The sequence below is a fragment of the Geotrypetes seraphini genome, chromosome 3 (genome assembly GCF_902459505.1).
Source record: "Geotrypetes seraphini chromosome 3, aGeoSer1.1, whole genome shotgun sequence".
Taxonomy (NCBI): domain Eukaryota; kingdom Metazoa; phylum Chordata; class Amphibia; order Gymnophiona; family Dermophiidae; genus Geotrypetes; species Geotrypetes seraphini.
Window position 1 is genome coordinate 359,845,669 of NC_047086.1, and position 22,536 is coordinate 359,868,204.

At 42.0% G+C, this 22,536-nt stretch overlaps 1 protein-coding gene across 3 annotated transcripts in view; it reads right to left on the reverse strand.

Moving 5' to 3' along the window:
- Nucleotides 1-22,536, reverse strand: part of AIDA (axin interactor, dorsalization associated) — a 112,452-nt gene that overhangs the window by 68,264 nt on the left and 21,652 nt on the right. For all 3 annotated transcript variants that reach the window (XM_033937002.1, XM_033937000.1, XM_033937001.1), the window contains exons 2-4: nt 16,641-16,710; nt 13,761-13,814; nt 9,366-9,420 (exon numbers count right to left, since the gene is read on the reverse strand). In XM_033937002.1, the coding sequence (XP_033792893.1) occupies nt 9,366-9,420; nt 13,761-13,814; nt 16,641-16,710 (179 nt within the window). The remainder of the gene's footprint in view (nt 1-9,365; nt 9,421-13,760; nt 13,815-16,640; nt 16,711-22,536) is intronic.

The window sequence follows — 22,536 nt, forward strand, 5'->3', positions numbered from 1 at the left end:
GACATTAAGTTCTGAGACTCTGAGCCATGCCAGACGACGCATGGAAACAGACATGGCCGTGGCTCGAGAGGTCAATTCAAATGTGTCGTAGATCGACCGGACCATGAACTTCCGAAGCTGGAGAAGAGAGGAAGAACATTGGCGAAAGGCAGATTTCTTGCGGTCAGGGAGGTACTTTTCAAAAGCAGTCAGATTTTGAATGAGATGCTTCAGATAAAAAGAAAAATGAAAGGCATAATTCCCTGACCTGTTAGCCAACATCGCATTCTGGTACAATCTTTTGCCAAATATATCCAAGGCCTTACCTTCTCTGCCAGGAGGGACTGAGGCATACACACTAGCTCCTGCAGATTTCTTAAGTGTGGATTCCACTAAAAGAGACTCATGTGGAAGTTGTGGTTTGTCAAAGCCAGGAATGGGGATGACTTTATATAAGGAGTCCAATTTACGAGGAGCTCCTGGGATAGTCAAAGGTGTCTCAAGATTCTTGTAAAAAGTCTCTCTCAAGATATCGTGGAGGGGTAATTTCAGAAATTCCCTTGGAGGCTGGTCAAAATCCAGTGAATCAAGGAACGCTTTGGATTTTTTGGACTCAGCTTCCAAGAGAATAGAAAGAGATTCACACATCTCTTTCAAGAAAGAGGTGAAAGAGGTAGCATCTGGCTTAGAGGACGAATCTAAAACAGAAGGATCCTCGTCACCCAATGAACACTCCCCCTCAGAGAGAAGAGGCTCTTCGGAGTCACCCCACAGATCAGGATCCCTAACTTGGAAGCTGCGATCCCGGGACTCCGGTGTGGAGGGTTCCAGGTGTCGGGTTTTGTGTCGACTTACCCGACCTCAAAGAAGCGGTACCGGGAGATGTTAAAGGCTGTATCGGAGCTGAAGTTTGGACAGCCTGATGTAAAGCTCTAGGTTCCGGTGCCAGAACAGGCATGGAGACCGAGGAAGCAGAATGTACCGGTACCGACAAAGTGGACACAGACAATAGAGGCTGCTCCACTGTCGGTACCGGTGGCTCAGACCAGATCAGGACTGGAAGGTTCGGTGTCAATAGAGCAGGAAGGAGCTGTTGCAACTGCTCTTTAAGTTGCACCTGTAGGACGGCAGCAATTTGCTCATCCAGCAAAGGCACCGGTACCGCCTTTTTCTTCTGCGGTACCTGCGGTGCTGCTCGATGCCCCGAGGTCGAGGGGCTCACCTCAATAGGGGCGGAGCGCTTCTGCGGGTGCCTCGAGGTCGGCAGGACTGGGCTCGCTGCTACTGAGACCGGAGGACGCTCCAGCGGGGAAGGCTTCTTAGCCGGCTTACCTGATGGTTGCGACGCCGGCGCGGTGTCGACGAGGTGGGTGCCGACTGAGACGGGGCCGATGTCGGTGCCGTAGGTTCAGACATATCAGCACCAAATAACAACCGTTGTTGAATCTGACGGTTTTTCAAAGTCCGTTTTTTTTAAGTGGCACAGCGGGTGCAGGTGGACGCCCGATGATCTGGACCCAGACACTGTAAGCACCAGTTGTGCAGGTCGGTGAGAGAAATGGGCCGTGCACACCACTGGCGCTTCTTAAACCCGGGTTGGGGGGGCATGAACATAAAAACGGCTTCTGCCAAATCGAAGGCCGAGGCCTTGATGGTGGCAACAGGCCCCGCAGGGGCGAACCGAAAAAACGTAAAGTTTTTTGTTTTTTTTTTAAAATAAAAAAAAGAACAAAAGAAAAAGAGGAAATAAGATTTCCTGAAGGTTTACGCGAGCGGGAAGCGAAAGAAAAAATTATTTTCAACAGCCGTTGAAAAGGACGCGTCTTCTTAGCTCCGCGGAAACTAAGAAACTGGGGACTGCGTGCCTCCGTCGGGCGGGAAGGCACTCGCGCGTGCGCGGTGCGGCCTGCTAGAACTTTCCAAGTTCTTAGAGTGCAATCACTCTAAAATTGTCCGTACCGGGGCTCCGTCGGTGCCGTCACCCATCCCTCCTTGAGCAAGGAGCCACCCCCCTTCTCCCTCCCTCCTGCCACCAGATGCTACTCAGAACCTCTCCCACCCCACGACCCCCTGGTACCTGTTTGTGAAGAGAACAGGAGGGAGGCAAGGTCCCTCCTAGCTCCGAAGTCTGCCAATCCAAAATGGAGGTTTTTCCCCTCCTCGGTGCATCATGTGATGCATGGGGAGGGGCCTAAGGCCCTGATACATTAGGCCCTTCCCAAGGGGCAGGGGCTTAGGCATCTGAGCCAATCTGGGGCCTTAGGCTCCTCCCTCTGTATCCTGGGATTTATAGGCCAATATCAGGATATTGTACTTAATTCCGAAACTGATATGCAACCAATGGAGACAAGTAAGTAAGGGAGTTGCATGGAGTGACATCATCAGTATAACAAGTGGTTCAGCCAAGAATATTCTTAGAATTCTAATGCCAAATTTAAGAGCTTAAGGAACATTACATATACACATGGAACCCGTTATCAACCAGGGAACGCTCTACAGACCCAAGATCATTAAAGAAATTATGTGCATAATGAGGAAGGCAACTCAAAGATAAGGACTGTCAGGACTCTGTGATCTTCCCAGGTGGATCCTGGACTAACCTAGCAGAACTTGAAAGGAGATGATCAGGTAAGGGTAAATTTCTCCTTCTCATCAACTTGCTAGGCTAGTCCAATTTAAGGGATGTACTTATTCCACCGGGTGGGTAGAAAACAAGTTACATTTCTCCCTCCATATTTGTGGTTTCAGCATTCACGGTTTTGATTATTCACGGTTTTTGGTTTGCTGGCTTCCCTCCCCCCAAATTACATCAGCTTGCATAAAGAAATTGCTGATTCCAAGCATTTACGGAGAAAATTACCAATTCCCAGCACTTTCTTCACCGTGTTTTGCCTCTCCTTCAGGAACAGGCCAGGTCTCCCACCAAGTTATTCGCGGTTTCACCATATTCACAATGTTTTTTAATAGAAAACAGCAAATAATATGAAAAAATTATGTGCGGTTTTTCTGTATTTGTGGTTCTGTTAATCCCCTATCACAGCAAATATGGAGGGAGAAGTGTATCCTGTAACACAGGTCTGCCAAATGCAGCATTTCCTCTGGCTTGTATTGTTTCACAAAATAGTGCAGTGAGGACCAAATGACTATTCTTCAGATATCTTCAGGACTGTTTGAACTCCCACCCAGGAAGTCATCTAAGCCCTGGTAAGTAAGCTCTGAAACCCTGTTCAAAGCATCACAAAATGATGCTCCCCTAGTGATTTCTAAGTCTTTGAATATGTATGGTCCATATAAAAATTTGAGCTCACAAAGGTAAATGTTTGCTAGACATTCCTTCTATTCATCAAGTTTGTCTAGAGAAAGATTATTCCAGGATTTTTTCCTATAGCTGGTCCGATTATATGGAATGATCTTCCGATATACCTTAAGACAAATCACTTCACCTCAGACAACAGTTGAAAAACATTATTTGTTTCAGAAAGCATTCTGTTGTGGAACTACGCTTGTTATTAAGTTTGAACTTTAGTCTACTTTAAGAAGATGGGTTGAATATATTAGTGTTTTATCTATTTTGTTTATTTGTATGTATGTTTTATTGTCATCATGAGTACTTTATTGTGATCTCCTTAGATTTCTGGATAATGCAGGCTATATCTTATTTATCAAAGTTATAAGTCATCTTCATATTCCTACTCCACTCTCGACAATTAGATAGGGTCTTGTCATTTCAGCTTGCAAACTGTTATGTTTTGTTTTTTTTCATATTGGGTGGTATACCATATTTTCACCCATATACCGCGCACCCGTGTAAAACGCGCACAAGGGTATAGCGCGCGGGGAACACAAATTTATGTAAAAAAATTTAATATAGCGCGCACACGCGTATACCGCGCATGCTAAAACCTCCTCCCGCCTACTCCTAACGGGCATCCTCCCCTCCGCTCGCTTACCCGAGAGAGCATTTTTTTTTTCATTCAAATCCGGCATTCCTCCTGCGAACCGGCATCCTCCCCCCCCCCCGCTCGCGTCACTCCCCCTCCCCCGCGATCCTACATCCCCCCAGCACCGCAAAACATCTCTTACCCGATTGCGCACCGGCACCAGCACCAATGCACAGGATGTGCCAGTGCCTGTGCCCGAAGATCCTCCCTCGTTGGGCTGGGCTGGGTGGTGCGGTGCGAGAGAGATCCTCCTTCTTCTGGACTTGACTAGGCTTTGAGCATTTGCGCATGCTCAAAGCCTTCTGGTCTCGCTCTCTCCGAGATAATCTCGGAGAGAGTGAGACCAGAAGGCTTTGAGCATTTTCGCATGCTCAAAGCCTAATCAGGTAAGAGATGTTTTGCGGTGCTGGGGGGGGATGTAGGATCGCGGGGGAGGGGGAATGGCGCGAGCGGGGGGGAGGATGCCGGTTCGCAGGGGGATGCTGGATCGGATTGAAAAAAAAAGTTGTAAAACGCGCTCACACGTATAACGCGCACGGTTATGCACGGTTTGTAAAATCATGTATAACGCGTGCGTTATATGCGTGAAAATACGGTACTTTGTATTGAGTTCATAAATTTAGCACCTACAGTCACTTTCAAATGTTGGCTCCTATGTTTCACATCTGTGAATGTAAGTTTGCTAATTTCTTGTTTTATAACATCAGCTGTGTAGCTTATATTTTTAAAACGCACTAATTTTGCCTTTTCCTAGCTATTAATGCAGAAAGTACTTTGTCGGCAGTGTACCTCTCACCCTGCCATCTAATTGCTGGGAGATCCACAGCAAAGCTATAGAGCCCCTAGCCATAATATAACCAGTGTATCACAGACTTAACTTATTTCCACCTAGCTTAAGATGTCATCTTAATGCACTGTGAACTATGCCTGAAAGATTTGTGCTTGTCTTGCATCTAAGGAGGCCTTCTGGCTTTGACTTTGCCACTGTCTATCCAGACACACATTTATTTATTTAGATTTATATCCCATCCTCTCCAAAGAGCTCAGAATGAGTTACAGTTTACATTCACAGTGTTACAATATAGGATTTACATACAGTGTGTTGCAATTTATCTCCATATAGGATTACTTACTGATGCTGGTGAAGGGTTGAGGGAGTGACTAGGCAAAAAGGTAGGTGTTTACAGCTTTTCTAAAGTTAAGAGGAGATAGGCTGTTCCAGCGGTTTGGTAAGAAATGGGAATAGGATAGGTACCAGTTAGCTAAGTCTGGATGTATGCAGATAGCCGTGGAAAAGAACAATTGTTTATACAACCTCAGACTACTTGGAGCCCCAGGAATTGGGTGGGGGGGATATCCTGGATGATGTCAAAGACATTCTTGTGGTTTGCTATAACTACAACACGGCACAGACCAATCACCTGTCATGACAATACCATGAATAGAAGGTCACTTCTGAAGAGATTGTATATAAGCTGCACCAGCAAAAGGCACAAAAATATTCAAGCTTATTGAGATCATCAGCATCACACTGATTACCACCGCCTGCACCTGCTGTCCCAGACATTTTTGTGAGGAGACAACTATCAATATCCTGAAGTTGTATTTTTTAAGATCTGTGATCATCAACAGCTGGGTTTTTCAGGAGACCCTTTGCCTAAGGGGGAGGGTATGGGGTGTTGTTCCATCAGATCCCTGATCATTTTATTATCCTAACTGACTATCTGTAAATATATCTTTTTCTATTTGTTCCATATGGCTGATCAGTTAATAAGATGGAATTCTGAATTCTGGGACCTATATTGTACACAGCCCAGTAGGGGGAATGTCTAATTGCACCCTCACACAGCCAACAAAAACAGGATGTCAAAATCCCTACAGCAACTAAATACATACAGTAACAAGCTACAAAAACCATCCACTCTGAAATGAAGTAGTTTGCTGTTGCCTTATCTACTTTACCAATTAAAAACCACTTCTCTCCCCTCATACATTACTGGTATATGTGGTGTCTAGTTCCAACACAGCTCTTGCCCTGCTTAAAATTTCTTCAAAAATACAAACAAAAGAGGTTTGACTTCAAACTGTCAAAAATAGAGTGATGAAGGTACGTATATGCAAACAAAGAAATTATTCTGGCTGGTGCTTTCTAAATGTGCTGTATCGATAGTATATACGGTGTTAGATGACTATATGCTCAGAATCATGGAGGTGGTAAACGGGGGAAAAAAAACCCCGACACTACCGCCTCACCAATGAATTTATATGTTAACATCGAGTGCTCAAAAAAGCCAAGGGCTAAAGTTCTTTAAACTGTGTACGTCGTATCTTAACAAAGGGAACACAGCAACTTATCTTTCGGTTTGCAGGTTCCGACGTGCCACGTTTCGCTCCTGCTTCAGGGAACCCAAGGAATTTTGCAAAAGATTTTCAATGGTGGGCGAAAAAGATTCAGAGTTAGAAACAGATATCTCACATAATGCACAAAGCTTCTGTTCTTACATCTGTGTTTTCCCTGTTTTACCACCTCCATGATTCTGAGTATATAGTCATCTAACACCATATATACTATCGATACAGCACATTTATAAGCACCAGCCAGAGTGATTTCTTTGTTTGCATAAAATTTCTTCAAAGGCTTTCAGTATTTCCTTAGGTTCTAGTACTCCAGAAACTATCCCCTCCCCCTTATGAAGCCGCATTAGCATTTTTTTATCGCCGGCCATGGTGGTAAAAGTTCTGACGCTCGTAGGAATTCTGTGAGCATTGGCGATTTTACTGGTGCAGCCGGCGATAAACACTAACAGAGTTTCATAAAAGGAAGGTCAATTTTTTCTTCAAAAGCTACATCTTAAATGCACAATATATAAAATGGTTAGCATGCAAAGCTTGGCTGCTGTTTTCCATGGTATGCTATCACATTATTTCTCCTCGCTCTTCAGTTTTCTTCCTTAACAATGCTTTGACCTCTCACCATGCATACCTCTAATTTTGATAGCAGGGGGGTATCCCTATGGAACAATTTGAAGGTACCATTGAGATTACTTTCGGACATGCAAAAATTTAAGAAGATACTCAAAACAGCTCTATTTAGGGAAGCTTTTCACTGAAAAGTTGTAATATTTTATAAGAACATTGGAACTACTATGTTTTGTTTCTATGTTTGTTATTTGACGTTTATGACTGTATCTTGTAAGTCGCTTAGGCTTAATTAAGCAGGCAAGAAATTTTTTAAATAAATAATAAAGCAAGACAAATTTTTAAATTAGTTCATGGACTCCTTAGGGCAGGGGCATTTGGCAGATCTTTATATCATAGATCCAGATATTCTGGTGCAATTTTATGTTTAAAAAAAAAATCTGTAATTTAAACAGAATCCTGGCAAAATTTGCTACGTTATAGAAGAGGTAGTGAGCGCTAATGGAGCATTGGACTTGCATCAGTTTAACAGATTTACTTTGGAAAGAATGAAATTGAACCTACAATCAATGAAGTTTTCTTCTTGTCCTCTAGATCCAGTACCTGCTAAACGACTCATGATATGTTCTGAATTTTTGGACTTGGTTGTTGGATTTGGTAGATGCCTCCTTACAGAAAGGAGTTGTCTCTCTGCCTAAAAGGAGACAGTAGTTTTCCCAATATTGAAAATTACATGGATGTAACCAATTACTCTAAGTATAGGTCGATGTCTAATCTTCCACTGCTGTTAAAAATAGAAAGAGGCATATTTCAAATAGATTATTTTTTTTCTTTTTTAAAAAAACATAACCTGTTTGGCATGGAGCAAAATATGGTTTCAAATAAGTAGAAGCATTGCAACTTTTTTCAGTCACTATGCTGGATGAAATCTGTGTTCATCTAGATAAGAATATGTTTGTGCTGCTTATTATGTTACTTTTGTTGGCAGCATCATTGTTTATTCAAGTTTGCTAGATCCACCTTTATCACTATAGCAAGTCAAAGTGGAGTATAATAAAACAAAATAAAAGAAAGCAACGCAACCAATATACAGGAGAGATTAACATCCAATCAAAGATAAAACATTCTAATCTAGTTACTTTGTCAGGTTGGGGAGTCATCTGTTTTATTAAAGGTAAAGGGGATGGGACTTGTCATACTGCCTTTTCTGTATAGTTACATAATCAAAGCGGTTTACATATTTTGTACCTGAGGCAATGAAGTGTTAAGTAACTTGCCCAAAGTCACAAGGAGCTGCAGTAGGAATTGAACTCACAACCTCAGGGTGCTAAGGCAGCTGCTCTAACCACTAGGTCACTCCTCCACGGTTTTTAAAATCTGTGCCTTTTTTAATGGGTGACATATGTTTTCATATGAGTGTGAAAGAATTTTAGTCAAAGCATTATTTTTGTAAATGGAGAAGGGGAGGGGTTTTTAATATATATCTCCAACTATTATTTTAGTTTGGAAATATTGGTATAAATATTTCTAAACCATGATATTCATCTTTTGCTACCATTAGAAGGGGCTAAATCTGTAATAAGTAACAGGTTGAAATTTGACTGACAGATATTGAATAATAGTTGGATTCTTGTGGACTGGTGGTTCACTTGTCTAGAACCAATTATTTGGGTATGGGTAAAATTAGTAAAGTATAGAAGAGGTGGTGAGTGCAAAGTTAGATAATGTTTTTAGATAGATGGAATAGAAAAGGAAAGGAACAGGTGATGAAAGTTACTAAAACAGCATTTTCAAAACACAAATTTGATTAGATAACTGAAACCTTTTTGGAACGATAAAGCTTTGGCTATAATCACACATTATCTTTTAATTAGCTATTTAAATTATTATAATGTATTATATGTATATTTGAGGTTTTGCAAGAAACTGCAGGTGATCCAAAATTCAGCAGCCCACATTCTTTTGAAAATGCTACACTGGTTACTGATAAAAGAAGGGAATTTTTACATTAATGTCATGGGGGTTTGATTATTTCTTGAATAAACTGCAGTTTCGTGGTCCAAGGAGACCTCCAAGGCCATTATAAAGATTTGGTTTTTTTTAGTTATTCCAGATTGGGATGTTTTTAGGAACATGATCTGGGATCAATGGCATTTACAGCCTCTTTTACAAAGCCGCACTAGCGGCTGCTGCGCAGCAACAGCCCCGAAGCCCTTTAAATCTTTATGGGCTTCGGGGCCGTTAGCATGGCTCTGTAAAAGAGGCCATTAGAGTAATTGCTCGTACAAAGTGAAACAAGTTGCCTTTGGAAATGAGTATTTCAGTTTGATGGTTTTTAGGAGGGGTTTGAAGACTTTTTTTCCAGCAGAATAATAAATTAGGAGATGTGTATTTTAGACTTGGTTGGATTTGCTTAATTATTCTGACTTCTATGTTTTCCTTTATATGTCTGAAATAATTGTTTTATATAATTAGGAACCATTTTGAAATCATGTCAATAAGATAAAAATTAAGGATAAATCTTACTTGGCTCTAGTTTCTTCAAATCCTCCAGCCTAAAGTCTTCTTGATTCTGTGTGGACTATTAAAATAAAGACAAAATTATTTTTCTGTTTATCAATTGTAAAATCCAGGATATGATATCAGACATTCGCACTAACTTGCAGTTTATTAATAAAGTCATTTAGAGAAATTATTCAAAAATGTTTTCAAAAATTTGGGATCATTTTACAAAGTTATGGTAGAGGTTTCTCCTGCGGGCCAGCGAGGTAAATGCTGTGATGCTCACAGGAATTCTAAAGCAAAGTAGGCCCCAAAAATTGGAGTGGAGAAACAAGCTTTATTTAAGACCTGACACAGGCTGTGTTTTGTCAAGGTGCTTACATCAAGGGTCATCTAGATACTCTCTCCAGCACCAAAAGTGTTGTTCGGTACAATCAAATCTCAGTCGAGTTCTGGATTGTTCAAGTGAGACCTGATCGTACTGAACACCACTTTTTTGGTGTTGGAGAAAGTATCTAGTCAATGACCAATACAGGCACATTGCTGAAACACAGCTCTTGTCGGGTGTTGTAATAAAGCTCGTTTCTCCAATTCTTGGGGCCAATTGTGCTTCTTTTGCTATACTTAAAAATTATGATCACATATTTTAATAGCAATAGACCCCTAACACTATATATTGCCCTTTGGTTTGGCCAGCTAACTTCAAAGCTAGACAATTATATGAGAGATAAGGATATAACCCGCTGCTTTGGGAGTAATTGTTTAATTAGAATGCTTTCCAAGTAAACACATACCAGTCTTGAATATAGTTTTATCTATTCTGTTTCTCAGCACTTAAAAATGTAGTCAAACAGGCTTTTTCTTAATATACAAGCAATCAAAAAGCTATTTTAATTAACAAACTAAAAATAAAGTATTATTTTGTCAGCTTAAAAATATACAAGGTCTGTTCAAAAAGTCCCAGGACTGATTTTATAAAAAATTATTAAACAAGCTTACAACTTATTCCATTGGGTCCTCTTCAAAGTACTTCTCTTCCCCAACATTGTTTCCACTTCTGGAAACAGTCCTTAAACGCATCTTCAAGAATTGCCAAAAGTTGCTGCTTTGAATTTTGCTTTATGTCTTCAATGGTGTCGAATCGCTTTCCTTTCAGTGTGAAGTTTAGTAAACAAGAAGTCATCAGTAGCCAAGTAAGGAGATTAAGGTGGCTGGGAAAGAACTGTCATCACGTTTTTTGCAGTTGTTCTTCTGGTCATCAACCATGGAACAAACTTTGTTGCAACGTGAAACATTCCCAACTTCTCTGTTAGAATTTTGTGGCATGAACCAATGGAAATGTTGCATTCCTCTGCCAATTCTCTAACAGTAAACTGCCAACATAGGCTTCAAAGAAGCTCAGAAACTACTCCCCAATAAATTGAAACATATATACAAATTCTTCCCAGCCCCCAAGAGCTGACAGTCATCCAAGAATCAGCTTGGAGAAGCATAAGACTGAAAACAGTAAGCAGGCGCAGTAAATACTGGGCGGGAATCTAGAATGTCTGATCTATCTACTGGAAAAGAGCTTACCAGGATACGTACATAATCTCTTTTTCCAGTGCAATAGGTGAGACATTCTAGATAGTAGGGACAGATAAAAGCAGTCCCCCAAAAAGCTAGGGTGGGCTTGCTGCGCCAACCCTTAAGACTGAGAAACCAAAGGCGGAGTCTTATTTTGCCTCTGTCGAACTTAGCAAACGTGTACAGAGAAGACTACATGGCCGCTCTGCAAATCTCCTCAGGAGAGACAGATCTAGCTTCATTCAGCCCACAAAGAAGCCACACTCCTGGTAGAATGCACCTTAATAGAAACAGAAAACTGTTTCCCCGAAAGAATGTAGGCTGACAACAGGGCCCTATGGATCCATCTTGAACTCGTGGCCTTGGAAGCGGGAGTGCCCCACTTAACTGAACGAGTCAGCAATGGTCACAGAGACAAAACTCATTGGTGACCTCCAAATAATGCAGAAGAACTCTGCTCACATCCAGTTTCTTCAACAGGCAGTCCTGGGTCTTGGAACCAGTTGGTTGAAAGGCAAGCAAACACTTCCTGATTAACACGGAAAGCCAAAACTATCTTAGGTAAGAAGGAAGGAACTGTCCGAAGAGAAACCCCTGTTTCCGAAATATGGAGGAAAAGGTCTCTGCAAGACAAAGCGTGCAGTTCCGACAAATGACTCGTCAAAGTAAGAGCAACCAGAAAAATGGTCTTGAGAATTAAGTCCAAGAAGGAAGCAATTTTAAAGAGGCTCAAAAGGAGCCTAGTAAGACCAGGCAACACCAAGTTAAAGTGAGCCATGATCCTCCAAATGACCCACCAATCATCAACCAAGGAGGAAACACATACAGGATAATCTCTTGAAGCTACAGCTGCACCAGAGCATTGAGCCCCTCACTTCTGAGCTCGGATCTTCAACTGAAGAAGTGATCCGCTTTCTTGTTTCCTGCAGTAGCCATGAGGTCGAAGCGGGGCCGCCCCCAACACCCCACGATCGCTTGGCATGCCTCCAGGGACAGGACCCACTCACCCAGATCCAAAGTCTGTCTGCTAAGGAAGTCAGGTTGAATGTTGTCTACTCCTGCCACATGTGCTGCCGTCAGCACTAGGAGATGATGCTTTCCCAAAAAAAAGAATGCAGGCTTCCTGAGCCAGAGGAGTGCTCTTGGTCCCTCCCTGGCGATTGACATAGGCTACTGCCATCGAAGTGTCAGAGAAGATCCTGACTGCTTGGCCCTCCAGAGTCTTCTGCAAATTCATCAGAGCTAGTCAAATGGCTCTGAGCTCTAACTGGTTTATTGACCACTTCCGTTGCAAGGGTGTCCAACACCCTTGAACAGGACAATGATTGCAATGGGTTCACCAGCCCCAAAGGTTGCCATTTGTCTTCACCACGATCCAGAAGGCAATGTGTAGCAGCATGCCCCAGCTTGCAGGAGAAGCAACCAGTCCATGTTTGCTCGGGCTTCCAAAATCCAAGGTAGACAGTCCTGAAGGGTGTCCCCGTGTAGAGCCCAGCACTGAGCAAAGCACACTGAAGAAGAAGCAAGAGTGCCTTTGCTCAAGGAACCATATCCAGCATGGAAATCATGGAGCCTAGAACATCCCTAGCAGTATTCAAATCTAAGCTAAAAGCACACTTTTTTGAAACTGCTTTCAGCTCACTCACTGCTGTCAGATACCTATACCCACTGTATCATTTCCTCTACCATTATCTTCCCAACCCTAAAATGTCCTTCTAAATTAGATTGTGAGCTCTTCTGAGCAGGGACTGTCTATTATATGTTAAAATGTATAGCACTGTGTACGCCTTTCAGCGCTATAGAAATAATAAATAGTAGTAGTACTAACTTGAAGATAATCCCAGGCCAACAGAATTGGCTGCTGTAGAAAAGAAGAAATCTGGGCACACAGATTCTGCCTGTGAGTTTACAGATGATAGATTCGGCCCTCCACCATGTCGACAAGGCCTTCCAGGTATTCCTGCAATTTGAGTGGGCATTAGATGGCTCATCCTGAAATTGACAATCCAGCCCAGGTTTTCTAGCACCAGGAGTACCCGTTCTACTATGTGCCATTCTTCGGCCAATGAGGGAGCTCTATCATCCAGTTGTTCAAGAAAGGATGAACCTAGAGACCCCTCTGTCTCAGGTAAGCCGCAACTACTACCATCATCACAGAGAAAGTCCAAGGCAGAGTAGCCAGCCCAAAGAGCAGGGCCAAGAACCGGTAATGCTGTTCCAGAACTTGCAACTTGAAAAATGTTCAGTGGGCATGTGCACCATCTCTACCCCTTCTCTCCATCCATGTGCACCATCTCTTCTCTCCATCCATGTGCCATCATCTTCTTCCTTTCTGCCTCTCCCATTCAGCATCTCTCCCTTCTTTTTCCCTCCTCACCCCCGGTTTCACCAAATGTTCTCACCCAGTTCCGAAGCTCCCCTCACTATGAAAACTACAAGGACATCAGCACAGGAGCAATTCTCTTGCGCTGCCTGCAGCCTCCTCTGCACCATTCCTTTGCTGCAGTCCACCCAAGCAGAAACAGAAAGGCTTGCTGGCTCTCACCCTCTCTGAGATTCTCGAAGGGAGTCGAGCAAGCCTTGAGCACATGCAGATGCTCAAGGCCCTTCACTAGCACAGAGCTTCAGCTTACTGAGTCCTGGAACTGTAAATGCGATGTCAGTCTGGGGCGGGAGATAGCAGTGCCAGTCATTGGAGGAGGGTGGAAGACAGTGATGCCAGTCATCGAGGGTGGAAAATAGCACCATCATCAAAAAGGAAGTTCAAATATAAAGCACAAAAATCTCGATTTATATTCAAGTATATACAGTATCTATCAAATAAGAGAAATGGAAACAAGAGGAAAAATTTACCTGTAAGGCTGCACTCCTTAATTCAAGACATGTGGCAAGCTTTCCTATGATTTTCTGTGGATTATTGAGCATAAAAAAAAAAAAAAAAGATAAATGTTAAACTATTACACAAACAACTTAACTCAAATTAAAAATAAGAAATTCATATTATGTTTTATTATCAGCAGATCAGTCATGCTAGCTTTTATAAAGCTCAAAAATACTTAAGCACTCAAAGCAATGCAGAAAAGTATAAATGTACCTGGATCAATGTTTCTCTAAAAACTGTGCAGGAGTTTTCCACCTACCATACATTCCTTCCAGTGAGAGGAGGAGCAGGACCTGTTCCAGCATCATATTTTCAGTAGCAAGGAATAGGCAAGTTAGCTATTGAAAACACAATATTAAAGCATCAACCCCCATGGCAGGAATGTGGTTAAGGATTCCTGCACAACTCAGAGAGAACATTGATCTGGATGCCTGTTCCATTACTATTATCTTATTTTATTTTTTAACAAATTTGCAAAATATGTTTAAGAACATAAGAAATTCCATGCTGAGTTAGACCAAGGTCCATCAAGCCCAGAAGGTTCGTTAGATAGATTGGGAAAATGCTCAAAGTTCCTGTATGTAAATCGCTTCGAATGTGGTTGTATAACTACAAAAAGGCAGTATATACAAGTCTCTATCCCCTTCTGTCTCTAACAGTGGCCAGATGCCAGTTGCTATCTTTGCCAGACTTGCCCAAGATACATAAGACAGATTGTGAGTCCGTTTTGGAGCTCCCCTGGGATACTATCAGAGTGTTTTTCTTTGTAAAGGGGCACTTGACAAGGGTGTCCCCTTTCCCTTCTGCTCTTCATTCTGTCTCTGGAGCCTCTGTTGATTCAGATGAGATCTGATCATGGGATTTCAGGCCTAGAGGTGGGACAGAAGATTCAAGACAAAGTTAGACAAGTTCATGCTGAACAAGAACATACGTAGGTAAGGCTAGACTCAGTTAGGGCACTAGTCTTTGACCTAAGAGCCGCCACATGAGCGGACTGCTGGGCACGATGGACCACTGGTCTGACCCAGCAGTGGCAATTCTTATGTTCTTATGACCTACTTTTGATTGTATCTCAACCTTGTAAATCTGTGATGAGAGTTCCTCATTTGGTACAACAACATGGGCAGGTATTTGGCTTTATCCTGAAGCTTGATAAGCTTGAGGTGATGCCCCTGGGTGGGTATACTTATGCAGATTGGATCTTCCACTTTCTTCAAAGGAAAAGGAACTATAAAATGTGGTATTTAGGTATATATGTAATTGTTAATATGGCTGATGCATATAAAGAAAATTATACAGCGCTTAAAAAAAACAAACAGTGGACCAACTGAACAAGGAGCAACCTATCCAGAGCTCAGGGCTGAAACCTATTTATTTATTCATTCATTCAATTTTCTACACCATTGTACCCAGGGAGCTCAGAACGGTTTACATGAATTTATTTAGGTACTCAAGCATTTTTCTCTGTCTGTTCTATTGGGCTCACACTCTACCTAATGTACCTGGGGCAATGGGGGGATTAGGTATCTTGCCCAGGGTCAAAGGGAGAAGCATGGGTTTGAACCTAAAACCTAAGAGTACTGATGCTGTTGGTTTAACCACTAGGCCACACTCTCTCCCCCAATATGGCCATCTACCTGCTGCAGATAGGAAATACTGAGGGGCTGAGCTACCTGGCAAGGGTTATAAGCTTCTGGAACACTGTAAGGACAATATGGAAACTGCTATTGACATTATTTCTCTTTTTTAATTGCTCTCCTAAGTCTGAACAGAAAATCATCCCATATTTTGGGGCCATTCCTATAACTTTATCCCCTACACAAGGTATCGCAAACTGTGTGCCTCCTGAGATTTCAGGTGTGCCGTTGCACACTGGGGGGGAGGAGAGATGCTAGCACTGGCTGACTGCCTACAGGACGTGTCTCTCATGGTGAGAGGTACGTCCTGTAGGCAATCAGCCAATGCCAGCGCCTCGCCTTCTCTCCAGTCCTCTTCTCAGATGGCATCCCCCACTGGTGTCCCAGGGCCCATCTGGAGAGCCTTTGTGTATGCGCATGACATCATCATGGTGACGTCCATGCAAATCTGGATGCCTCGAGCCACAGCCACTACGTTTAGTGTGCCACGGCATGAGAAAGTTTGCGGGACACTGCCCACCATTAGATAGTTCTATTTTCTCCTGTCATTGGCTTGTGTACAGTCTTTCAACAGAAAATATAAAATGTTCCATATTTAAAAATAGTTTAAAGCATGCAATTCTCTAGAATGTTGCTATTCCCATGTTGACCCAACAATCCCTTTGTCTATAAATAGCTACTGTAGCTGTATATAATATACAGACTGCTTAAATGGTTTTTACCACAGAAAGGTAATAATTTAAGAATCTCAAAATAAAGTAGCAGGGTAGATAAGATAAACTAAACTAAACGTTTATATACAGCATCCCCTCTATAAAGATAGAGCTCAGCACGGTTTACATGAACATTAAAATAAGGAAAAAATACATAATAAGAATTAGTGAATATGGAAAGAGCAGCGAAATTTACTTTTTTGAGAACAGCCAAGTTTTCAGATGTTCCGCAGCTAGGTAGGAAGATTATTCCAAAGCTTTTAATTTTAGTGAGGAACTATCTTTGCAGGTGCAGGGGCTCGATAACCAGCTCTGAACATACACTATAGCTTCTGAATCTTCCAACCCCAAACCCTAAATAGAAAGGAGCTCTTTTAATTCTTCCCCTTTTCTTCACCTTTGAAAGGACAAAAATAAATAAAACAAACCCCCCAGCATTCACCTTTAAAATGTCTTCAAGCTTTCTACTACTAGCTGCTTTAATATGCTCAAGAATGTATACCTTTTGATCTTCTGTAAATTCGGAAGAGTTTGGCTGAGACTGAGCCTCCTTCTGTAATTGCCTTGCTAATCTGGTGGGAAAAAGAGATATATACATTTAGCAATCATTGTTATTGAAAAATATTATTTTTCAAGACAATAAGTACTAGACAATGATCAGCTGTACATTGAACTTTGAGACATAACCCAATAATATGAAAAGATTACAGGCTCATTGATTTTCAATAGACTACAGCTTCTAATAGGTTGATCATGGAGGTGCAATATGAGCTTCTAGATTATCAGACACAAGTTTCTGAGTTGCCTAACTTTACTGGTAGCTTTTATAAAACCACAGTATTACAGTAAATTAAAGCAGCTTAAGACTTAGGAGCATGGGTGGGGGTGGGAGTGGGGCAAGAGAGGCGGCATTCCTCCCTGGAGAAATTCCTCCTTATGTCATTGACCAGGAGGCTATTCCAGGCATCCACCACCCTCTCCATGAAAAAGTATTTCCTCAACCATCTCTTTTCCAAACTGAAAAGCCCTAACCTCTTTAGCCTTTCCTCATATAAGAGGAGTTCCATCCTCTAACATTTTGGTCACTCTTCTTTGAACCTTTACTAATTTTGTTATATCTTTTTTGAGATACGGGAACCAGAACTGAATGTTAATACTTGATGCGAGGTCACACCATGGAGTGATACAGACAGAGGCAGTATAATATTCTTGGTTTTATTTGCCGTCCCTTTCCTAATAATTCCTAGTATCCTGTTTGCTTTTTTTGCCTGCTGCCGCCCATTGAGTAGAAGATTTTGGTGTAGCTTCTATAAATAACCCCCAGATATTGTTCTTGGGTGCTGAATCCTAAGGTGGATCCTAGCATCAGGTAACTGTGATTAGATTATTCTTCCCAATGTGTATCTTCTCTATTCTTTAGGATGTATGAAAAAGAGCCTGAAGACCTAACTATTTACATATTTTGGCACAAACCCCATACCATTTTTTCAACTTTCTCTGAACTGCTTCATGTCCTTAGTGAAATACAGCCTCTAAAACTGAACTAATATTCCACGTGACGCCTCACCTATAACTTGTACTGGGGCATTAACACTTTCTTTTTTTTCTTACTGGTTAGGCCTCTCAATCCAGCCTAGTATTCCACCGACAGAGGCCACAGTCTTGTTGCAATGGTTTTCCACCTTGGACCTCTTCCATTCCATGGATATCAGCCCTTCACATCCTCTGCATTTCTATTCCCCAAATGTATTGATCTGCACTTCTTTGCATTAAATTTTAACTGCTAAACAATTCTTCTAATTTTTGTAGATCACTTGTCATATTGTCCATGCCCTCCAAGATGTTTACTCTACTGTAAATCTTCATGTCATCAGCAAAAAAGTAAAACTTTTCCTTTTAATCTTTCAGCAATGTAACTCACATATTTATTGATAGAAGTGACCCCCCAACACCCATCCTTGAGCCACTTCATTACTCACTCACCCTTCTTTCCTCTGAGCGAATCCCATTTAACCAGTTTCTAATTCAATCCAGTACTACTTTAGCCCTCTCAGATTATAAACCTTCTATGAGAAACTGACAAAAGCTTTACTAAAATCCAAGCAAATTACATCAGGTTAAAAATAAAAAACTTGATTGTTGCAGTTGGCCAGGTCTTGCCAAACCTGAATAAGTGGAACTGACATTTTGGCCATCATGCTGTGGATTTCTTCAGGCTATACTGGGAGGTTTGCACTTTGTCTTTATATAATAGTGGGTCCTCAATCCTGATTGGAGGGATTTAATGTGCTTAGGGGAGGATGGTAATTGCTTGTCTGTATGCGTACATCCAAGTTTTTGTATGATTTACAGGGATGGGGTAGGGGAGGGATTGGGAGGACTTTTAATTTAGGATCCTGTATGGGTATGAAAAAAAATATTTTTGTACGTGTATTCATAATGATTTTGTTTTTTCATTCTTTAGTACCTTTATACCAAGTAAAATGGGTTTAAAACTTTATTCATTGAATGTTAATGGTCTCAATCATCCTGTCAAGAAGAAAAAGGTTCTTAGTTTTCTGAAACAACAAAAAGCACAAGAGACCCATTTATCTCAAAAGAGGCATCCAAATTAGAAGGGGGGGAGTAAAACATTGTTTTTTCAATCCAGCTTTAGGGATTAATCAAGATTGTCCCTATTAATCTTGATTAATAAGAAGAGTTACATTACATTACATTAGGGATTTCTATTCCGCCATTACCTTGCAGTTCAAGGCGTATTACAAAAAGAATTACCCAAGATGTATTACAACAAGAACTTACAAAAAAAAAAAATTGGTCATTTTCAAAAAGAGTAAGAAATGGGTAAGGTTATTTGTTTGAGGTAGTTGGCTTTAGTGAGAGGTGGAGTTTGAGACTTGTGGTATTATTTCTTTTTTCAGAGTTTTCTTGAAGAGTATGGTCTTTATTTCTTTTCTAAAAGTCTTGTAGTCGAGGGATGCCGTCAGTAGATTGGCAATTTGGTTGTCTAGTTTGGCTGCTTGAGTGGGCAGGAGGCCATCATATAGTTTTTTCCGTTTGACTTCCTTAATTGGGGGGTATGAGAATGGGGTGTGAGTTTTCCTATGTCTGGTTGCGGTGTTGTGGATGAGGCGGTTATTCAGGTAGTTTGGACTGTTTCCATATAAAGTCTTAAATAGTAGGCAGTAGAATTTAAATTGTATTCTTGCTGGGATCGGAAGCCAGTGCGATTGGAGATATGCTTCTGTAATGTGATCATGTTTCTTTAATGAGTAGATGAGTCTTAGTGCTGTGTTTTGGATAGTTTGTAGTTGTTTTGTTATGGTTGTAGGGCATGGGAGGTAGAGGATATTACAGTAGTCAAGTAGGCCTAGTATGAAGGACTGAACTATGAGCTGGAATTGAGTTTTCTCGAAGAATTTCCGAACTTGTCTTAAGTTTCTCATAACTAAGAATGACTTTTGTATTGCTTTATTGATTTGCGGTTGCATGGTGCAGCATCTGTCAATAGTTATTCCTAGCAGTTTTAGGGTGGTTTGTATGGGGTAGTTGATTGCGTTGATTTCAATGTTGGTTATGGTTGGTATTTTGTTGTTTTCTAGGAGGATGAATTTTGTTTTATCTGGGTTCAATTTCAGTTTGTGATTGTTCATCCAGGTTGCTATCAGTGTTCCCGCTAAGCTGCGTTGGCCTGCGCTCGCGCACAAAATATTACATCGCAGCGCAAAGTTTCTCTTCACAGCGCACACACGCGTCGGTAAGGTAAGGGGACGCATTGGGGGGATTGCACTTCCCCACAATTGCCATGCTTCGGTTCCTCTTCTTCCTTCCTTCCTCCCCCCCCCCCCCCCCCGCGGGACCCTGCGGCACCATCAACTCTTACTCCCTCTAATGTCGGCCCTGCAGCTCCAGACTTCCTCGCACCTTCTCCCCTCCCCCTTTGGATCGCTATTATTTTAAATGTTATAGCCGCGGAGCTGTATCCATCAGTGGAGATGTCTAACCTCGGCCTGCCCCGGAACTCTTACTGCAACAGTGACTTCCTGTTCCTGCCTAGACGGGCGGCTGCTGCAGTAAGAGTTCCGGGGCAGGCCGAGGTTAGACATCTCCACTGATGGATACAGCTCCGCGGCTATAACATTTAAAATAATAGCGATCCAAAGGGGGAGGGGAGGTGCGAGGAAGTCTGGAGCTGCAGGGCCGACATTAGAGGGAGTAAGAGTTGATGGTGCCGCAGGGTCCCGCGGGGGGGGGGGGGAGGAAGGAAGGAAGAAGAGGAACCGAAGCATGGCAATTGTGGGGAAGTGCAGAGCTGCAGGGAAGAGTGTTGCGGTACCCAGCTGGAGGGAGAAGGAAGATGAGGGAGGGAATTAAAGGAGATGCCAGGGCTTGGAGCGTAGGAGGAAGGTATGCCAGTCTAAGGGAAAAGGAAGGGGGAGATGTGAGAGCATGGAGGGGGAGCGAAAGATGGAAGAAAAGGAAAGGAGAGAGATGCCAGAGAATCAGGGAAGGGGAGATACCAGACTATGAGGAGAGGTGTGGGAGAGGGAAGGCGAGGAGAGAGATGCCAGACCAATGGGGTGAAAGGAGAGATGGAAGGGGGAGGCATACAGTTTCTGGAAGGGGCATAGAAGGAGAGAAGATGCCATATAGGGGAAGAGAGACGGCAGACAGTGGATGGAAGGAAGAGAGTTACAAGAAGATGAGGAAAGGAGAAACCACAGAAGACAAAGGTAGAAAAAAATTTCTATTTATTTATTGCTTTAGGAGACATGTGTCACTGTTTCTGTGAAGCATTGTATGCAGAGTCCAGCTTCTTGCTGGTTCAATTTAACCTTTGTCTATGTATTTTTATTTTATCCCCCCTTTTACAAAACTGTGAAGCGTTTTTAGCACCAGCCTTGGTGGTAGCAGCTCTGATGCTCAGAATTTTATGAGCATCAGAGCTGTTACCTCCGTAGCTAAAATCCACACTACAGTTTTGTAAAAGAGGGAGGGGTTAGTTTGTGATTACATATTCCTTACTAGGCGAAGGTGTTTTCTGTGTTCTGTGTGTTCGAAAGACATGGTTTTCTGTTAGGATTGACGGTGTAGGATTGATCTGTGCTGGTCTGGCTTGTTTAGTTTTACAATGGGTGTATTGATGTACTGCTCACTGCAATATGTAAGATGCTGCCTTTTCCTAGGTACTCATGTGTGACGTGTGGTTTGTTACTAAAAATCATGTTTTTCTTACAGATGGGGGGGGGTGCCAAAAAATGATGGGCCCCGGATGTTACATATGCTAGGTACGCCACTGTATGTAAAGATACCAGAAAGCTGGCGTAGCAAAAACTTCTAAGTTTTGAGTATTTAACCCTCCCACAATCTCACGGGCACTCGTTTCAAGTTTATTGAGATTTTGATTTAAACGCAATATCAAATATTTTCAATGCGTATAACAAAAATAAATTTGGGGAAATAAATAAAACCATTTGAACCAGTGTTCCCGCTAAGCTGCGCTGGCGTGCGCTGGCGCACAAAATATTACATCGCAGCGCACACGTTTCTCGTCACAGCGCACGATCGGAAGAGGCGTACGGCAGATGGCAGGGCGGCGAGAGGAGAATCGGGCGAGTTGGCTCATAACTTGCTGGCGCCCGATATTTTTGGCTCACGGTGAAAAAAGTTTGCTCACAACACCCGCCCGCTTAGAGGGAACACTGGTTGCTATTGATTTTAGTGTTTGATATATTGTGTTCGTCATGGAGAGTTCAGGTTGATCGAAGGGTATGAGAATGGTAATGTCATCAACATAGCTGTAGGAGGTTATGCCTTGTTTGTCCAGGTGAGAGCTGAGGGAGGCTGTATAGAGATTGAAGAGAGTCGGGGATAGAGGGGATCCTTGGGGAACTCTGCAGGGGTTTGACCAAGGTTCAGATTTTTGTTTGTCTGATTTTACTCTATATAGTTCAGCTAAATTTGATAACTTTAGGGCTGATCCAATGGGTAGATGGCTCCATGTTAATAAGACTTCAGGAAATGATACCCTAACACTTTTCAATATTTATGCACCTAATATAAATCAGGCAGACTTCTTTAAAAATCTCCAAAAAACAATTCTGTCACTGGCTACATCTAATTTAATCATAGCTGGAGACTTCAATGCTGTAATGGATTCAATAATGGATAAACAACCAAGTAGGCAATTAAAACCATTAAGTTTGGATAATCTTATACATACTTGTGATTTAAAGGATATATGTGGCTTTTTCATTTTCATTTATGTTTTGTTCCCAAGTTTATAAATCATTCTCAAGAATTGATTTTTTTTTTTCAGATCATTTAACTCAACAGGTTATAAGAACCAGCATAGATCCAATCATTTTGTTGGATCATGGTAGTATTTGGATGGAATA